Source organism: Lepisma saccharinum, chromosome 12 (genome assembly GCF_977018435.1).
Source record: "Lepisma saccharinum chromosome 12, izLepSacc3.1, whole genome shotgun sequence".
Classification (NCBI taxonomy): domain Eukaryota; kingdom Metazoa; phylum Arthropoda; class Insecta; order Zygentoma; family Lepismatidae; genus Lepisma; species Lepisma saccharinum.
In genome coordinates, this window is record NC_139240.1 from 47,785,284 (window position 1) to 47,805,182 (window position 19,899).

General features: G+C 36.6%; 1 protein-coding gene across 2 annotated transcripts in view; it reads left to right on the forward strand.

Annotated features, from left to right (window-relative positions):
* Nucleotides 1-1,641: 1,641 nt before the first annotated feature.
* Alg3 (Alg3, alpha-1,3- mannosyltransferase) overlaps nucleotides 1,642-19,899 on the forward strand; it is a 46,162-nt gene continuing 27,904 nt past the window's right edge. The window contains exons 1-4 of one of the 2 annotated variants that reach the window (XM_083132252.1): nucleotides 1,642-1,840; nucleotides 8,643-8,890; nucleotides 13,817-13,977; nucleotides 14,990-15,110. In XM_083132252.1, the coding sequence (XP_082988378.1) occupies nucleotides 1,642-1,840; nucleotides 8,643-8,890; nucleotides 13,817-13,977; nucleotides 14,990-15,110 (729 nt within the window). Of the gene's footprint in view, nucleotides 1,841-2,304; nucleotides 2,446-8,642; nucleotides 8,891-13,816; nucleotides 13,978-14,989; nucleotides 15,111-19,899 lie in introns of those variants that run through there. The other variant, XM_083132253.1, reaches the window with a different exon arrangement.

Sequence of the window (19,899 nt, forward strand, 5' to 3'; positions counted from 1 at the left end):
ATCAATATTGGTATGTAAATACTCTCCTACAATTATATGCATCAACATACCAAGAAATTTGCTTTAGAATATTCAAGAATTGCATCAGAATATCACAATAGATATTATGTAGTCACAAAATATAGTTTTTTGTGTAAAATAAAAAGAAAGTTTTAATTTTGCATAATTTCCAGGATAATTAGACTGTCAAGAAGTCGCGCGGAATTTTTGCGGATCCCGTGAAAGAGCAAAATTCATGCGCACCTTCAACCTATAGAGTATACTCTTTTTGGTCAACAAATATCTGGTCACCCTAACGTAACCAGTACCACAAACAAAGAAGTACTTATTTGTCTGTGCCAGTACTATGCAGAGAGTGGTACAACATACTCTATTCATTCATAGCAAATAAGGTCCGAGGCAGACTCTGATATGATGTTTTAGTGAAGTACAAAAAAGTCTACCTTACTTAGGTAACATGTTAAAATATTATTATTGTTACTTCGCTTATTCGATTTTTCTTGCATATCAATGGTGGTGTTGAAACTTTCGTTATTTTCTTATCTGTAAAACATATAGTGTACTGGAAACTTCAGGGAAAAGTTATGAATCTCGATTTATATAGGGCTCCCTTATTCATACTGGAGAGCTGGTGTCACAAAACTGGTATCGCCACCATTGCTTTGGCTAGTGTGTATTAACTTTATTTGTATGTAAACATTATCGACTTGTAGTAAAGATGTCCCGGATTCGATTTTCAGTGGTGACACATTTCATTGTCAAATAGATTCAGTATCGATTAGCCTAATAGTGCTGAACTTTTTCTTCCTATTCTTTGACAGTTTGGAAATGATAATTGAAGGATTTTATTTTACACGTTGTTCAAACTATTTCTTTCATCTGTCTGTAGGATACTTAAGAATGTCATCTTTCTTTCAAAATACTTAGCCATGGCTTTTGAGCATGTTTTGAGGACACGTGCCCCTGTGACCCCCGCTATATACGCCAATGTACAGAAGTATCAGGAGATCTATTAATGTACGACCCAAAGCATATTCTATGCCCAAAGAGAGGGGTGGCGGAATAACCACAAAAGTTTAAGCGCGAAAGGAATTACAGCGAAACGGATTAATTCCGAAACCAAAATTGAACACAGGAAAAAGTGCGAAACGGATTAAGCGAGAAATCAAAATTTGGCACCGGAATAAGCGAATATCGGATTAATCGTGAAACGAAAATTGAATAAGTGCGAAAGGAAGAACCGCGAAACGGATTAAGCGTGAAAGGAATTAGAGCGAACAAAACGAGAGCGAAGGAATAAGAGCGAAACGGATTAACCGCGAAAATTTCACTTTCGCGCTTAATCCCATTCGTGATGTTGACCACAAGTATGATTTAGACTGATGTACCTCATCTCAACTTGCTACTCCTCAACATGGCTACCATGTTGATTGAGGCTGGAGGCGTCCATCAAAGCAATCCAATTCGATTACTGTATTGCACGATTTATTGATTGATTTAATTAACGTTTCATCTTAAATAAATTATTCGATTTTTTCTATTTTGACTGACAACATTTTGAAATTGTACCACTGCAAATTCTAGTAAAATCTACGAGAATTATTTTGACTTACTTAGTACATATATTTTTTAAATGATAAAATGGCTTCAACCGCGAAACGTGTACAAGTATCTCGTGCACGAAAAATATACAAATTGCTTATTAATTACCGAGATAAGTTCTTGACACGAGAATATATTTCGAGGATAATATTTGATCCAAGTTTAATATGGATTGCAGCCAGTGTACTCTTCATAGCAGAAGTATTTGTTAGCATTCTTGTTATCGAACGTGTAAAGTGTAAGTGCTACGTGTTATTAATTCTCAGTTTTCCGTGTTTCATGAACATGTAACATCTTTCTTTTTAGTAATATTCAGAAGTGGAAATAAACCGAAGAATACATATTTTTTTATGTGACGTTCTTCATAGTGCGTAATTCCATTTTGACATTTACTGGGTTCCTTGCACTATTTTTCAACGGGCTTAACCCTAGAACACTACCGTGTTCCAATATTACAGTATAACTACCGCTACGTAAATTTTACGTACATGATGAAATCTATTTTTAAAACAATCTCGGTACTACTTTACTATACCTGAGACACCTGGTAAATCTGTCTCAGGTATAGTAAAGTGTTACCACAATCTCTACATCATGAAAACAAATTTCGGAACGAGTTTACAATACCGGACCACTCTCCAATTTCTATGAAATGTCACCTACTCATTAATTGTGAACTCCTAAACACGAATCTGCATTTAATAATTGGCGGTCAAGTATGGAAATCGAGAAAAAAACGAAATAAACTATGTTTTCTTAACGTAACGTAACCCTGCCATGAGAACAATAGCTCCACGGAAGACGCCATTTTCCCAACGTGAAGAAATCAACAGGCAAGACAAGGTATAGTTCTCGTAGCTAAAATATTAATTTTTCTTTGTATTTATGCTAATGGAACCTAACCTAACAGGCCTAACCTAACCTCGTAGGCATTCCTCGTCTTACGTCAGCAAGATTGTTGTGCATAAAGGAAGACCATTAACGAATTGCGAAAGAAAGATGGTTCCGAATTGCTGTGTAGGGACAATCAGCGTGGTAAATCGCAAGGTTATTTTACAATTTCTAGACGTAAATGTACAATTTTAACAAGCGACCGCCAAATATGAACTACAGTTACGTCATCAGGACACCGAAATTAGTAAGTAGGCGAAATTTTATAGAAATTGGAGAGTGGTTCGGTATTGTAAACTCATGCCCAAATTTCTATTCATTGTGAACATTATTTTGTTTATTTTTCCGGTAACACTTTACTATACCGGAGACGGATTTCTTCAAATTTACAGGAGAAAGTACTTGCGCAAATCATTTTCGGTAGCGTTTGTGATGTTCGGGAATGTAGTTTTGATCCATTTTAATGCGAATGCATGTGGTTTTCTGCGGTAATCTATTTCCGACGCGCTATTGCTGCTGCCGCCATTTGCTTTCTGAACGAGAGCACAATACGCTCTCGTATTGTCCGTATATGCTAAATTGAACGAAAGGAGTGCTAATGGAACCTAACCTAACAGGCCTAACCTAACCTAGTAGGCATACCTCGTCCCCGTGATGGTTCGTGGGGCTATCGTGAATTTTTGGAGCTACCCGTGGATGGTTTGTGGGAAATAAGGAACAACAGTAAGTACTCGTTAATGTAAGAAATATACATTATTTTCGTTAGAAATTCATTATTTCACCTAAAGAAATGTTCCGCAATGCAGAATAGTACATTAGCAATATAAAAAATTGCAAAATAAATCATTGATAGGTGTCTCCGGTATGGTAAAGTAGTACCATTTTTCCTTATATTGGAATGTTATTCTTCATTTTAAAATGTATAAGCATGGTTTTATTAAACATAGAATATTTTAAGAGAAGGTCTTGCGTGACAAGCCCGTTCGTACATTAAGAATGAAGGCGAAAAGTTCGAACAATGAAAAGCAAACAATAATAATATTCATAACGCTGTAAATAAGGAACAAATGTAATTTTAGTCTTGCAAGAAAATAGTGCATGCTTCTAAACTTTTGTTTTCAAAATCTAAGTATCCAAATCGAATTTACAAATGTCAAAATTACGTGGAAGATACTTCTAGTTTTACACAGCTACGTAAAATTGACGTACATAACAAACGAAATCAAGACGATCAGCGCTTGCACCCTCCTTACCACAGTGCTGCCTTATGTCTGACAGACAACTTGAGGCACTGCTAGGCAGAGGGGTGCGAGGTGGGAGGTAGGGGAGAAATTTGAGAGCAAAGCATACGTAAATTTTACGTACGGTAGTGTTCCACAAATTGGCTTCCCACAGGAGCAGTACATAGTTGTCATCCTCCTTTTCTTGTAGTTGCAGAAACTGCAATACTTTCGGTTCCCTTGTAATGTGGCTGCTACTGTACTTGTCTCTTCCTTCCCCAGTACCTTCAAAATTGACTTTAACTCCTGTGACAGTCCCGGATTTATTAGCCTTTGCTCCTGCCAGATCTTGGTCAAGTTCTCATGGAGGTGAAGCATGAACTGAATTCGTGAGAATGGTCTCTTTTTTGAGTTGCCCTGATTGTTGTAGAAGTTGTGAGTGTGAAAAATGTATCCATTGATCGCTGCGATGTTGACCATATTATAGAAAAATGAGATATTATAGACAAATTCACGCAAATCTTATGTGAATACAAATGGCGTTATTACTACATGCACGTCAAAATTACGTGCAAGATTTTTCTTCTGTTACTATCACTACCTATTATTGACGTACAGAGTCCCACATAACGCACAAACTAAAGACGTTCACTGCTTCTGCCCTCCTTACCACAGTGCTGCCACGCACCTGACAGAATGATAGAGGAATACCATAGGAGGAGGAGTAGGTTGGTTCGATGTGGGAGGTAGGGGAGGGAATTGAGCGCGAAGCATACATAAATTTTACGTACGGTAGTGTTCTAGGCTTAATTGAAGATGACGGGAGTGTTCCGCGATTTCTTTGAAATTTTGTACACTATCTACATGAGGCCCCCTGAACACGAATCTGACATTAGGATTTCCCGGTCACGTCTGTAACTTGAGATATAACCGAAAAGTTCACATAACGTTAGGTTAGGTTACGTTTGGCAAACATAGTTAAAAAAAAAAACCACTAAGCTTACCTTCAAAGTCTGCACGAACCATTCACGTAAGGTTAGGTTAAGTTAGGTTAGGTTTGACAAACATACTTCAAATAACACTAAGCTTATCTTCAAAGTCTGTAATGTTTACAATCCAACGGTGGATACAGTGTTGCCACACTCAACATGTCCCTCTCCTTCCTGGTTGTCGCTATCACTGTCACTGTCATTCTGCTCATCGCATTTTTTTAACGGATCGTACAGCTGTCCTGCAAGCCGGAAAAATTCTATTCTGTGGTCTGATCCCAATTGCAGGCACCTTTTAAGGAAGACACACTGTGTGGCAACACTGTAGACCGTGCAACTTAGTGGCTACATTCCACAAAACATGGGCTTCCTCACTTCTTTTCGGAGAAATATCGCCATTATGAAAAGCAATATATTACACCTTACACACGTAATATCCAAATTTCAAACAGTGACCGGGACATCAGAACCTCTGATACTTCATCCGGAAAACTTATTTGGTTAATATATTCTCTAGTAAATAAATCGGAGAACACTCTCGTCACCTTCAATTGTGCCGCCTTCTCCCAAAGTATTTCTCACAGAAAGAAAAACCAACATAACATTGAAAGCAGACAATATACTTCAGTAATTCTCCCTTGCACTAACTGAATGCTTCACAGTACACAGTGTATGTTGGGGAGAAATCCGGCAAAGAGGTGCGCATGTGTTAGGAAAAGTGCATGAAATTTTATACATTGGAGACACATTTCTTACTTCATTTTTACAGAAGTAACTACTTACAGAAATGAGTTTCTCTAAGGTTTCCAACGTTAGTCGAGGTATTTTCTTTCATTGTGGTATCTATTTGACCGGAAAATCATGTCAAGTGTTTCGAACCCCCCCTTTTTTTTAACTATGCTTGCATAACCTAACCTTATCGGAATGGTTCGTGGGGCTATCCGTCAGCTAGTCGTGCATAATGTACAATTTGCACACGTAACGAACACGATAGTAGGTATTTTTCGGTGAAGAAGGTTGGAAACACTGATATTCGAAAACAAAAGAAGTGATATCGCACCGTTACATGTGTTCGGTAGCACTTAGAAAAATGCGTTATTTTAGTAGAAAAAGTGTTTGTTTTCATGTAAAAAGCATAATGGCACCTTGAACTATGTTCCGCAATATACAATTGATAAGTACGAACCATGCGAAACACAAAATATCCGATTTTAATGTGTCTCCGATCTATGAAACTGGTACCAAAACTTCTCATAGCGAGAATATTTACATTTCACCACTGTACACACTTTTCATGGTTTCTGTAGGACTTCGAAAAAGGTAAAAATAACACATTCCTGATACGATCATGATAATCATACCTTGAATCACTTTGGCAAAGACCACACACACACACACACACACACACAATCTTTACCCATGCGAACAGAGCATTTGACATGTTTAGAATAGAATAGAATGCTTTATTGTCATTAAGCAACCTCAAGTTGCAATAGACAGTGTCATACAAATATAATGAAGTATAGCATACATTGTTATTACAAAATAAATTTACACCATAGCTTAACAATATAAATTGTACAGTGAGTAAAGTTGTATTACAAACTGTCTCTTCAAATTCTTCCATGCTATAAATACAATTATTTATTAGCCATTTCGTTATGCATTTACGAAAACTATTTAGTGTCAGTGACCTTATATCCTGAGGTAGTTTGTTATACGATTTCATACCTGTATAGCTATGTTGGGATTTGCATAGGCTAAGAAATTCACAGTCAAGATCATGTCTTCTTCTAGTATTATAATTATGTATTCTCTTACGTTCTGTGAACAGATATCTTTTCGACCCAAGTTCCTTTTGTTTTATTGCAATTTCATCATGCTACGAATGCAAAATTTACATGGTTCGATTTTGATGTACGTCTGTTAACACATACTGCGGAGTTCTAGCCATTACTTAAGGTTTTGTTCAATATATGCTTTCGTGGCTAGGTTAGGCAGGTTAGGTTTGGTTCCCTTAGCATTAAAATAAAGTCCCTAAATGCATTCTACTAAGGTTCCGATTTACTTCTACTTTCATTCCCACGCTTCTACGATATTTACTGTCGCTTGTCGACGGAAAATATCCTATCCATGAGAAGTGCGTAAGGTGATTTTCAAGTTGTTTTTTGCAACATAAATAACTTTTTCCAGTCCAAACAGTGCTCATTACTTTAAGGAAGGTTCAAATTTCGTGTGACAATGATTTCCAAAATTCTACGACAACTAGTCTTTGTGATAGGAGAAATCATAAAACAATCGGAACCCTTACCGAATGAAAGACAGCATAGTTTGCATCAATAATCTGGCTCTCACTAACACACGATATCAGTTTACGGAGTAGGAATATTACACAATAGTTGTTTGGTATGAACATTCCATGTAAGTTTGGCATCAAGATGATTATTTGACGGATAGCTTTTTATTTATATTTTCACCAATTTTATTTAAGAAAAAATGTATGGTTTGAGTTTTATAAGTACAAGTTAATTTTCATATAACCATTGAATACATATATTTATTATTTTACTAGTCTTATTTTGCACTATATTGAGATCTCCAGCAGTAATGAAAGTTATATTGCATGTGTGGAGCCCGAAATATGGTGCAATGAATTGTGGTGGAAGTTATTTACTGAATATCAATCAATTAACCTGATATATTGCATTTAAGTCGCTACCAAAATAAAAAATGAAGGACAGAGTAGCGGTCATAAAGCAGTCTGAATGAGATAAAACCTTCACTTAAAACATGTAATTATTTACGTAGTAGTGTAGGCTCGACCAGGACTCAAACCCGGGTCTCGGGTATTCCGTGCCATTGCTCTACCACTGAGTTACCGAGCTGGCTTGGCTTCGCCTGATTTTTCGCTTCCGCTGTTTTACCTGTGTGGAATCATCTCTGCAAGTGCTACTGCAACGGGATCTGTTGTCTTTGAAATACAGTAGACGTCTACGTTGTCTCTTTTTTCCCAGCATAGAGATGTTACTTCATTAAATTAAGCACACACAATAGATGTACTACGTAGAACTTTCAGCGAAAAAGATCCCGTTGCAGTAGTACTGGCAGAGACGATTCCACACAGGTAAAACAGCGGAAGTGAAAAATCAGGTGAAGCCAGGCCGGCTCGGTAACTCAGTGGTAGAGCAATGGCACGGAATGCCATAAAAACATGGAGCGGGTAAAATTTGAGGATGGACAGATGTATCATGCGATGGTTACAACAATCAATTTCTCATTTTCGACCGTGAAAGTTTGTAGTTGTCAAAATGAGTGACTCATAAATTGAATTTATTGTGCAACAATTTTGATTTATAACATTTTAAAATGGTAAAGAACAGAATATAATTTGTAACATGTGTTTTTAATTAAAGTCCCAGAGTAGTTCGTAATTGCTACTTTTATAAAGATTAATGTATTAAAAGCACAGGAAAATCATAGAAATCTTACTCAAAATGAAAATTACAGATAACTTACATTAAGTAGTGACAAATCATGTATTTATGCCCTGGTAAACAATGTTTCAATATAGATTGGAAGTATGTGTCTACCAGTTGTGTGTGGGAAAGAAATTGTTCATGATTTTTCTGATATCCTGGCTCCTCTGGAATTCTCAACTTCTGCATGCATGACACAACTGATTTAGGATTTTTGCCATGAAAGTACTAGACCTAAGTTTGTAATACTTGTGCAATTAACCTTTTCCTGATTTCTGATTTTCGAAGCATTATGGTATCTTGAAAAATCACGAAATCATTTCCCATAGTCTAGATCCAGGAAAGATTTTTTTTTTCTGACACAATTAATAATGTTTAAAGATCCTCCACACCTCAGATATATATTTCTGTAGTTATGTATAGAAATGTTACCTTTTTCTGAGGAATTTTTCTTAACTTTTCAGATACAGAGATTGACTGGGTTGCTTATATGCAGGAAGTTGAAGGAGTCGTAAATGGAACATGGGATTACACCAAGCTGAAAGGTGATACCGGACCACTAGTCTACCCGGCTGGATTTGTGTACTTTTTCATGGCGCTCTATTACCTGACGGGCCATGGTCAGAATATTCATCTTGCTCAGTACATATTTGCTGGATTGTACTTAATAGTGCTATTCCTTGTGTTTCGTATATACGGTAGGAGTAAAAAGGTACGTTTTGCTCATATTTGTATTGTGATCCACTCATATTTTTTCACATGTTACTGCTGTTTGACAACCCTTTGAACTTGGATCCCAATAAACCTTCCTGGAACAGTCCAGGAACTATGTTCGTGCAGCCGTTATTTTAAATATATCCATTGTTGAGTTTTTATTAGAGCTCATATTTCAGTGGAGCACATTAGTGGGGGCCGTTTACCCACTGTACCCCCTCGAGAATTTTGTCAATTTATTTTTAATTGACAGATTTCAATGTTTTACGTAATATAATAAAAGTGGTTCCAGCTTTAGGAAAGCACAAATAACGGAGATATTTGATCACAAAGAATGGCCCATGTAAGTTAAAACTTGCAATTTCAGAGTATTTTCGCTGCTTTTTGTTAGTAAAACTGTTTGCATGCACACTAAAATGGTGAAAGAACATGTCGAAAGTAACTATCAGTACCTAACCTAACTACATAAAATTATAGCTGCTGTTGTGGAAAGTCGTTTTGGGTGCTATATTCACTTGCACGAAACCGGGCTACACGGTAAATTAACATGCTAAGGTAACAGACATACTTTACTTCACAATAAGACATTTCTGCTAAAATCAACTGAAAACGTTCATAAACAACAAAATCTTCATAAACCATTCAAAATATTTCACTTTCTCCAGGGGGTACAGAGGGTCAAGGGTACCCATTAGTGATCAACACAACCATTGGTGGGACTGTTTTCGGGTACATAGTATTTCTACAAGTATGTGTTTCTAGAATCTGTTATAAATATAGATACCACAAAAAACCTATTTTTGAAATTGGGGGGGACCCAACAAAAGCAAAATTCTAAGAAATGTATTTTTGTTTGGTTTCATCATATGCAAATGTAATACACTAGAGTTAGAATTTTCCTCCCTACTGTAATGTGTTGGGTGAAATAACTTATGATTTTTTGTTAACCCTCTACTGGTATGATACGTCTGAGAAACATTTTGTCTTTTTCTCGCACCCATCCCTCTTTCCCCCTGTACTTTTGAGTTTGATTGTTTTCTACTTGCAGTGAAAATCTCTCACATGTATTGTTATCTGACCTTGAGTTTTATTGTGGCAAAGTTGTTGGTCCGTCTCGGAAACGTATGATACCAGTTACGGAACTTTTACCAGTAAACCTTGTGTTCGCATTTTTGTGTTCGCTGTGATTATTTTGGGTAAACATGGCGTTCCATGCCACATGATGTTTCTGAATTCTTTGATGTTAGAAAAACCTGCACTTATTGTGATCCAAAACTTAAAAGAACAAAATGCCCTTGCCAGAAGCATAGCAGGCCAATCTGCCTGACATGAACCAGAAAAATCTGTCAGGATTGTTTTGTGAAAATAAGTGATTAAAATTGTACCTGCATTTGTTAAAAACAGTTTTCTATTCTTCGCAGATTCTTGTGATATAAGTATATATTGTATGTTAATACAAACGATAATTTTCACTACATGTTAGCATGAAAAGAAAACAGTTATTAATATTCCTTCCTAATAGGAAAAACTGTGCGCTCCAAAAAAGAAAAGCATTTTAACTCCAAATGTTAGTTTATAAACTTATGTTCTTTCGTAATTTTGAATTTTATTTTAAATTGTGTACGCTATAAAAATTAATCATAAAAATAAAATTTAAAAAAATATATAATAGACAGGATTATAGAGCGTGAGCACAAAAACACTCCCTGGTTTTGAAAGGGTATAACTTTAATACCAAAAGTAGTATTCTACAGAAATGTTCACGGTAGTTGTAAAAACTCATAAAGTTTTTGTGGTGTTCATTGGAATTACAAATGCTCAATGTGCGTGCCACCTGTTACGCGGGAAACATCGAGACGATAATCCAGCTCCAACCACACCTTCTCAAGCGTATCCGGTGTGATGAAGTTGACAGCTGTACTGATGCATTCCTGAACATGATTCAAGGTTGTGGGTAGTGGAGGTACATAGACCTGGTCCTTCACGAACCCCCAAAGGAAAAAGTCACAAACTGTCATGTCTGGTGATCGTGGGGGCCACTTGCATAGATTTTGATCATTGGGTCCAGCTCGTCCTATCCAACGGTGTGGGAGATTGTCATTCAGAAAGCTGCGTACAGATTGATGCCAGTGTGGGGGCGCTCCATCTTGTTGTAAAATGTAGTCACCTCTCTCTGCAGCAAGTTGAGGAATTAACCAGTCACGTAGCATTGTTAAGTAGCTTTCACCTGTGATCATTGGCCCCTCAAAGAAGAACGGACCTTACACTCGACGCTCTGACACTGCACAAAAAACATCCACCTTGGGTGAGTCACGTTCCACATCAAGAGTGGCATGCGGATGCTCGCTTCCCCAGATCCTAACATTATCCCTGTTCACTTTTCCACTCAAGTGGAAGGTCGCCTCATCACTAAAAATGATCTTTGTCAGAAAGGTTTCATCGTCCTCCATTAAAGTGTGGATAGTCTCGCAAAACTCACGTCGCTTTACCTTGTCTTGTGGATATAACTTTTGAACCAATTGCAGCTGGTACGGGTAAAAACGCAAACGCTTCCGTAAAATCTTGCTTACGGTAGTTTGTGTCACCTGCAATGGCTGCTGGCTTGACGTGTTGATTTTCTGGGACTGCGTACAAAGGCTTCTCGCACACGCTCCACAATTTCCTCAGAGATGGACGGTCGGCCAGAATGTTCTTTTCTTTGATCACAAATGCATCCTCTCTCAACAAATGTTTTATGCCACTGCAGAATGGATTTGTGTGTAGGTGGATCAACATTAAACTTCCGTTTAAATGCACGCTGCACTCTCACAACACTGCTTGTTTTGGCACATTCTAACACGCACCAGCTTCTTTGCTGCGGAGTGAATGTCATTTTCGATGTTACTGCCTTCTACATTCACAACTAGCAATTCTGAAAAGAAAGGTATTGAAATATTTTGAGTTAACTGAGCTTTGGATATCAATTTTATCAAAATATTCAAGTAACTATTAATTTTATGACATCTTGAAACCAGGGAGTGTTTTTGTGCTCACGCTGTATATACATATATATTAAAAATGCTGCATTTTATATGAATAGTCTTCGAATTTGTATTATACAGGGTGTCCCATAACTCAGTTGTCACTAGCAGTTATGAGATGCTTGTTTGAGTAGCCAACTGACTTAGCCCACCCGTTACATTTCTTCTCCTCATTTATTTTGAACTGTTTCTTCTTTCAAGTACTTTGAAATATACGTAAGAAGGACATGAAACAAATAAATTATTTAAAATCAGTGAAAATAAAGTTTCACGTAATGAATTATATTAGGTGTCTGTTGGACACCATGATACCAGTTACGTTACATTATGAGATGATACCAGTTAAGCGTTAAGTGAAACTGAATACTTCAAAATGGACATTCTTGCTATAAACAGAGAAATTTTGATGAATAATGGGTAAAATGTAACAATATGCTGTGTGATCCACGCGATCAATAAAAGAGTATTTTTCCATGCGATCACTGCAGTTTTAAGAGTGTAGAATATTTCTTAGTAGGCCTATTTTCAAAGATGGAATTTCATGGAAATTTTTTAATTTTTTTCTGAACGGGCTAGTTCTGAATATAAGGGCATAATTTGTGTAATTTTGTTGTCATTGCAAAATAAGTTTTGAGAAATAAATTTTTTTTAAGGCTAAATTCATCACTGTATGGATTACACATTCATATTTAGGTATAAATGAAATCAATCATTCTAGTATTTCAATATTTATAATTTTAATATTTATTTATATTTATAATTTTCCAGTACTTTATTGGCACCTGAAATCATTTCACATTGCTACATATTTAATTTTTGGTTAGTGGTCTGCTACAAATATTATCCATTTACAGTGGAATCTCGATTTTACGTTTTTCAAGGGACCAATCTGAACTTGAAACTGAGAAAAATGTAAAATCCAGTAATGTGTAGTTGGTGTTCTACTGTATGTGATTCAGTTAAGTTCTTTAATTTTTCTTATGCTGTATTTGTGTTTTTGTTATTTAAAGCTTTTTTTTTTTGCCAGCGTTATCTATTTGTGATGATGTGGATGAGTGATGATTAGATAAAATTGACGTACGGACACAAAGAAACCCAGCCAACCTCCGTGGTGGAGTGGTTAGCACAGCACACTATAATGCCAGGGGTCCCATGTTTGATTCCCACCCTGGATATTCTTTGAGTGTGTCCCTTCATCAATTTCACTATAGCATCACCCAGTCTTCACGATTAGCCAAAAGTGGCAGAAAAGCGAAGTAAAATTAGCCAAATCAACAAAGAACAGCAATGTCTAGGCATGGACTAGAACATAAGAAATTCAGTGAAAAACTTAAAGTTGACCACTTAATGCACTCTGCCACCGAGCTGGCTCCTCATGTTGAATAATTGAAAAAATATGTAGTGAACATACTATTAAATATTGACTTTTGCAATACTTTAGGAAAATTACCAGCAGATTGTACAAGTCCATTCCACGAAAAGTGGTCCTACTCCATGTAAATAAATGAATTAATATGTAAATTATTATTGTTTTTAATTGCATCATGGTTTGTGAATGAATATAATTTACACATTTCACCAATATCCCGGTATGTTACTCGTATGTGCAGCCTTTGTGCTTCACTGATAAATTAAGTCAAAATTTGCTACATTTTTAAAATGTCACACACGTAATGCACTTTTGCTAATCTCCTTTCATGCATTCAGCCTATGTCATCATAGTCAATGTTTTTTTTTTTTTTTTTTTCAATTGTTAGCAGACTTCATAATTCCATGAAATCCCTTCATTATGAATATTTGCAATCCAATCTCATGTCTAGAACCTTAAATGTCACACATATAATGCTGGAATGCCCTGTTTTTTTGGTTGTTGTTTATTAATTGTTATTCTGTCTTTTTTCCAGATTCCGCCTTATGTCTTGATTTTTCTGTGCTGCACATCATACCGCGTGCACTCCATCTTTATACTAAGGATGTTCAATGACCCAGTAGCCATGCTCTTCCTCTACGCTGCTATCAATTTGTTTCTTGACAACAGGTGGAATCTTGGAAGCTTAATGTACAGGTGTGTTTATTTTATTTTATTTTTATTTTTTTGACAATTCTGTGCATATTTTCTCATAAGCTGCATATATTTTTTTTTTCTGAGAGTGTGGTGCTTATTTTAGGGATGGCCACAAAAGTACTGATAATGAATATCTGGATTTCATATTATCCAATAACCATTTTGGATGCAACGGATAATCTGCATATCTGAATATCTGCAGAATTTGGATAACTGGATAATCCTAATATCCAGATGGTATGGATATCCAGATAGAACAGATTTGATGCAGGATTTGTTGAAAATCTGTACAGTGAAATATGAAAATTAGCAATAAAAGAATATATAGGTAGCCCGTGAAACGGATAGACTATAAAAGTGTCTGGATAATGCACATATTTGGATATCTGTATATCAGAATATCCAATATCTGGATATTTGAAATCCGGATAGAAAATTATCCAATATTTGGGGAAAATTTTATCCAGATTTAGCCATCCCTAGTTTATTCACATCTCTGCTAATCTTTTGTTCCTTCAGTAGCTGAAATTCTTTAATTTGCTCAATGTTCCAATTTACAGCACATATGTTTTTCAAGAGCCAATGAATTGTGTTTAGGGCTGAGCTGATACAGATGCTGATGTATCGGTATCAGCTGATACCAGTGGTGTCAGTATCGGAAAGTATTGGTTGGGATTAATTTACCAATACCAGCCAAAATTTTTTCCAGCATTTTGTTCTTTTACAATGCTGTGTGAGGTGAAACTGTAGAATTTTTTCTAGAACTTGACTGAACGATATCCCAACAGCACGTGTTTGTGATTTGTAGTAAATTTCATAAATACACAAACTATTTTACATCACGAAAATCAAAGTAGTTTTAACGTACAGTACATGCTTAATTCAGTATATTCGGCATTATCCTAAATTTTGTTATCTGAAATATGCACAGTTCTGTCATGTTTGGATGAATCAATGTTTCAGTACTTTGGTGACTGTGATTTTGAAAACTATTGTCTTTCTTTTCTCTCAGTGTGGCAGTCTCAATAAAGATGAACATTCTCCTGTTTGCTCCTGCCTTGCTTCTTGTGTATCTCACCTCCCTAGGCTACAAGGGCACTGCATTGCAGCTTGCAATATGTGCAGCTGTGCAGGTAATCTTTCTTTCTATTTCAGTTATTTTACATTGCTTTTCTACCTCGTTGATTAATTGCGATGATAGGATAAATGATGAAGTAAGTGATATTAAGTTGTTATCAATAATTAGATTTTGATTATTACCTAACACTTGGTTTCAGCCTGTAAGAATATATTTAGTTATCTCTGTGCTAACTCAAACCTACCTCTTTAGCTGCTTTGAAAAATACTTAAGCATTATTCTTGATTGTATTTACATCATTCCCTAGTAAGCCTACATCATCTGCATATGCTAACAACTGAGTTTAATTTTAGTCCTTCGTTAGTTTCTTTTACCTTCCTAACAGCATATTCTAAGGCAAAATTAAAGAGCAATGGAGATATCGCATCTCCTTGTTTTAACCCATTATGAATTGTAAATTTGTCAGACACAGTAAGACCTACACAAATCTTACTTCCTGTTTCACTGTTGCATACTTTTATCATATTAATGAGATTCTTAGGTATTCAAAACTCTTCTAATATTTAAAATCTTCAAGCACAGAAGATTAAATTTTATAAGTCTACTTTGCAACACTGTAGTAAATTTTCTCAATCATAATATTTCAACTGTAATGCACAAATTATTAACAGCTAATGTGAACTTTTTTCAGACCAGAAAAATGTTCCATAAACTGTCACGAAGAAATGGTGTGTATCGATTTAGACTTTCCAATTTTAATATATATTCACAAGTGTTCCATGTATCCTAATCTTGCATCAAGGACAGTTTAGTAGTAAGTACTGGTAATAATGGCATTTTTTTTAAAAAAAAAAAAATATCGTAATGGTCACACCCTACTGTTTTGCAAAAAAAAAAAAAAATTGGCATAGAATGTGTGATGATTATGAGGTGAAATCCAGTATATTCCTGGGAATTTGATTAACCTCTCAAGCCAGGATTTAAAACATGATTCCAAGGAATTAGTGTCATTTCATTTGAAATATTGGAACATTTCGTGACACCCCTGTAAGTCAGCCACTGCACCACGTGTGAAGTGATAATGTAGTGACCTTCTTACACACACGTTTAAATACATGAACTGCCCCAGACTTGGTCTGGAAAACCTGGAAAAGTCAGGGAATTTTATTGTTACAAAATTGTAGCCACCCTGAGTACTGTCTCCAAAGATGATTTTGTTTCTTCTGCGACCATTTACCACACACTACAAGTCATTCATTGTTCATGTTTAACTAATATAAACATCATGGAACAAACCGTTTTTCTTTCCTTTTAGATGAACATATAGTTCAGCCCTTTTACAGTCAACTGGTTGAAGCAGTTTATCTACTGGCAACAGTTGACGTCTAACAGCATTTGTATGCTAACCATGCATCGAATGCATACCTACACGTTATACTGCCTCGAGGAGTTAATTAAGCAAGATTTGTGATTAGCATTTGATTAACCTTTTGCATCTCGATCGAGATCCTCTGGCATGCTCGTAGTTTTTACATTATAATGTCGCTATTTTTGGCTGGATTTGTGATTTTCTTCTTTTACATTTTTGTTAACACATATTCTCCACCGTAAAGACCCTTGCACGTCTTGTTCTTCCATAAAAAGGAGGGGAAATGGCAGGACAATGGCAGCGGCTTTTGAAACTGAGTCAGTGCCGCATGGACATGTCGTTTCGGGGTACAAGTCGTGTTCTATTGCTGCATATGATGATAGTGCAATTATTTTCTTGTTCCAGACATGCCGCGATCATTTCCATGTGTATTTTGACAATGTCCTGTACTTTGTTGTTCAGGGGCTGAGAGGGGAAGGAGCATTTTTCTTCAGAAATTTTGTAATTTTCCAGTTCCTCCCCTCCCCCCGCATCAATATATACACTCAATGTGCATAAATTGTATATAGTCCGAATCTATGTTTCATTCCGCGTATAACGGTACTTGACTCGTCCATGTAGGGCAATTAGCTTCGGACCTACAGTTGTTTCAAGGTAACTGCGCATTTTGCTGAATGGCTCAGTGGCATACAGACATGTCGTTTTGGGGGTAAAAGTTGTGTTCTATTGCTTGTATGATAATAGTGCAATTATTTTCTTGTTCCTAACACTCCAGCGATTATTTCCATGTGTATTGTTACAATGTCTTGTACTTTTTGTCGGGGTGGGGGCCGAAACCCCCACTCATTTCTTCAAAAATTTTGGAATTTTCAGTTTCCTCCCCCTCCCTCCATATATACTCCGAATGTGCATAAATTTTATATAGTCCGAATCTATGGTTCATTCTGAGTAAAACAATATATCATTTGTCTGTCTACGGCAATTAGCGTCCGATCTACAGTCATTTTTATAAAACTGCATTTTGCTGAAATTCGGCTCGGGCAGCAAGGGGGTTACATGCGAAAGAGGCTCGGGTGACTAAAGGTTAAGATATGTGTGATATATTGATACAGGTTGATGCTTTCACTACAAGACTCTTACATATTTTAATATATCAACATGTTACAAACGTACATGTATGAAACACTTTACAAGCAATACCGTACATGTTGTCAGGACAGGGACTAGTGTATGGTAAGTAGTAACCTTGATTTTTTTGGTGTTTTTTTTTTCAAAATTGGTGCTATATTTTTAAACATTTTTCTTTCCCCAGAGTATTGCTTTTTCTTCTTCTTTTTCATGTTTTTCTGGTCACAGTAGCTCAGTTGGTAGAGCATCTGGTTACTACACGGAAGACCTGGGTTTGAGCCCCAGGGCAGGACATTTTCCAGTCATTTTCTGCATGGCTCTGAGGTCCACCCAGCCTTCTATCAATGTTAACCCTGGGTGGTATAGGTGGCCGGGCATGATACTGATCACATCATCCCAACTATGGCATGTGTACACATGCACAGGGATAGCTTACCTCATGCTTTTCTGCCAGATATACATAAATTATGCTTCCATTAAACCTTTAGCTGCTAAGTGGTACACATGTGTACCAGCATCGCAAGACAGCAATTAACATGCCATTTCTTGAAAACTACACCCAATATTTCAGTTCTGTCTCTTGGTTCATTAATCATTAGTATACCTCTAATGTACTGAAGATACTCTAATTACAAGACAATATACCCATTGTTAATATTATTAACAAACAGCATTTAAAAAAAATATTTTGTTTCCCTTTTATTACTACAGGATACATTTTAGAAAAAGGGCTATAACTCTTCAACCACTGCATTATTTTGAAAACTTTAATTTTTACATGTAGCAATGGGTAAAAAGCAACACTTTAAGCAACATATGACGATTAAGGGACCAGAGAGGATGCAGGGACAAGAGCCCAAAGTTCGAAATTTTCTGAAATTACGCAAAATTTCCAAGTACCTTAATTTCCATTTTTTTTCCTTTTTTTTTTCGAAGTTGGAGCATGGACATTACATATCTACAAAGAGTGATCTTTTGTCATGCTTCCCTCCAAATTTGGTCCATCCATGGGGCCGACGCTACAGGCGAAATTCTGGATATTGTTCCATAAGCTGGCAACATTGCCTCTCTTATACATTGTTATTTTTTTTTAGTCAAGAAGTAGGGGGGAGGGCACAGGGGCCTGCCATATGACTTGTTTTTTAAAGTTCCAATTTTCTTATTTTAAAACTAATTATTGGGAGGCGTAATGCATATATTTTACTTCTGCTAAAAGCGGTGTCTTTAAGACTGAAAACAAAACTTGATTTCATCTCTCTGCGACATTTAGTTCTCAAACTATGATTTATTTTTTCTACTTCATGGCAAGTTTGAGAAGAGCGTGCTTGAATATGTGCCACAGAGGCTTTCAATATGTGCGAGGCTCCCTCTGCTAAAGCTTAAATTGTCAGTCACATGGCCTATGCCTACCCATAATAGCTTCATACCGTTCAAATGATTGCAGAAGTTATTCCATTTCCATTATTTCCAAATGCTGATGTTATGGCTAATGTGTGACAGTGGTTGACCAGTCTGTCCCTGCCATAACCATGCCACTTTTCTCAATGATGTAAAAAGTTTATTGTGTGACATATGCTAATGTTACAGCTTCCGTCTAACATTTGGTGTCCCTCAATCTGTCAGAACCACCCCACTACTTTGCTCAGTGATGCAAAACGTTCAGATAGGAGGTGAAAAATCATTAACATGCACCTTATTTTTAAGGGGGGGTAAATGTTTGCAAAATAAAGAATGTTACATTTTTGACATACTTTTTTTTTAAGTCACAAAATGTGTTGAAATTCATGAAAAAGACCACAATCCATATTTTATGCCAAATTCATGTTATTTTGCAATTTTGAATGGATCAAAAATATGTCACTACACATATACAGGGTGAATAGAAACTATAGGGACAAACTTAAGGAGGTGATTCCTGACAGGTAAAGGAACAAAAAAGTTCATATCAACATATGTCCGGAAATGGACGGTGAGCCTGCAATAAAGCAATTAGTACCGGTACACATTACATGGCATGACTTTCTTCCATGTTACAACAGGCGTTCAAAGTGTCCTCCATGGGTTCCAGTGCAAGCGTCCACGTGTCGCATTATGGATTGCCTCACTCATTCGAATGTTCCAGCCTGTACCCGAATAGCGTCACAGGCTACACTGACACGCTCTTCAAGGGCCTGCACATCAGGAACTGGCTCATCATACACAAGACTTTTCAGATGCCCCCACAAGTGAAAATGAAGGGGTTTTTAGTCCGGCGATAGAGCGGTCCATGCCACAGGGCCTCCTCATCCGATCCATCTTCTGGGGAAGATGATGTTGAGGTGTTGACGAAGAATAATGCGAAAGTGGG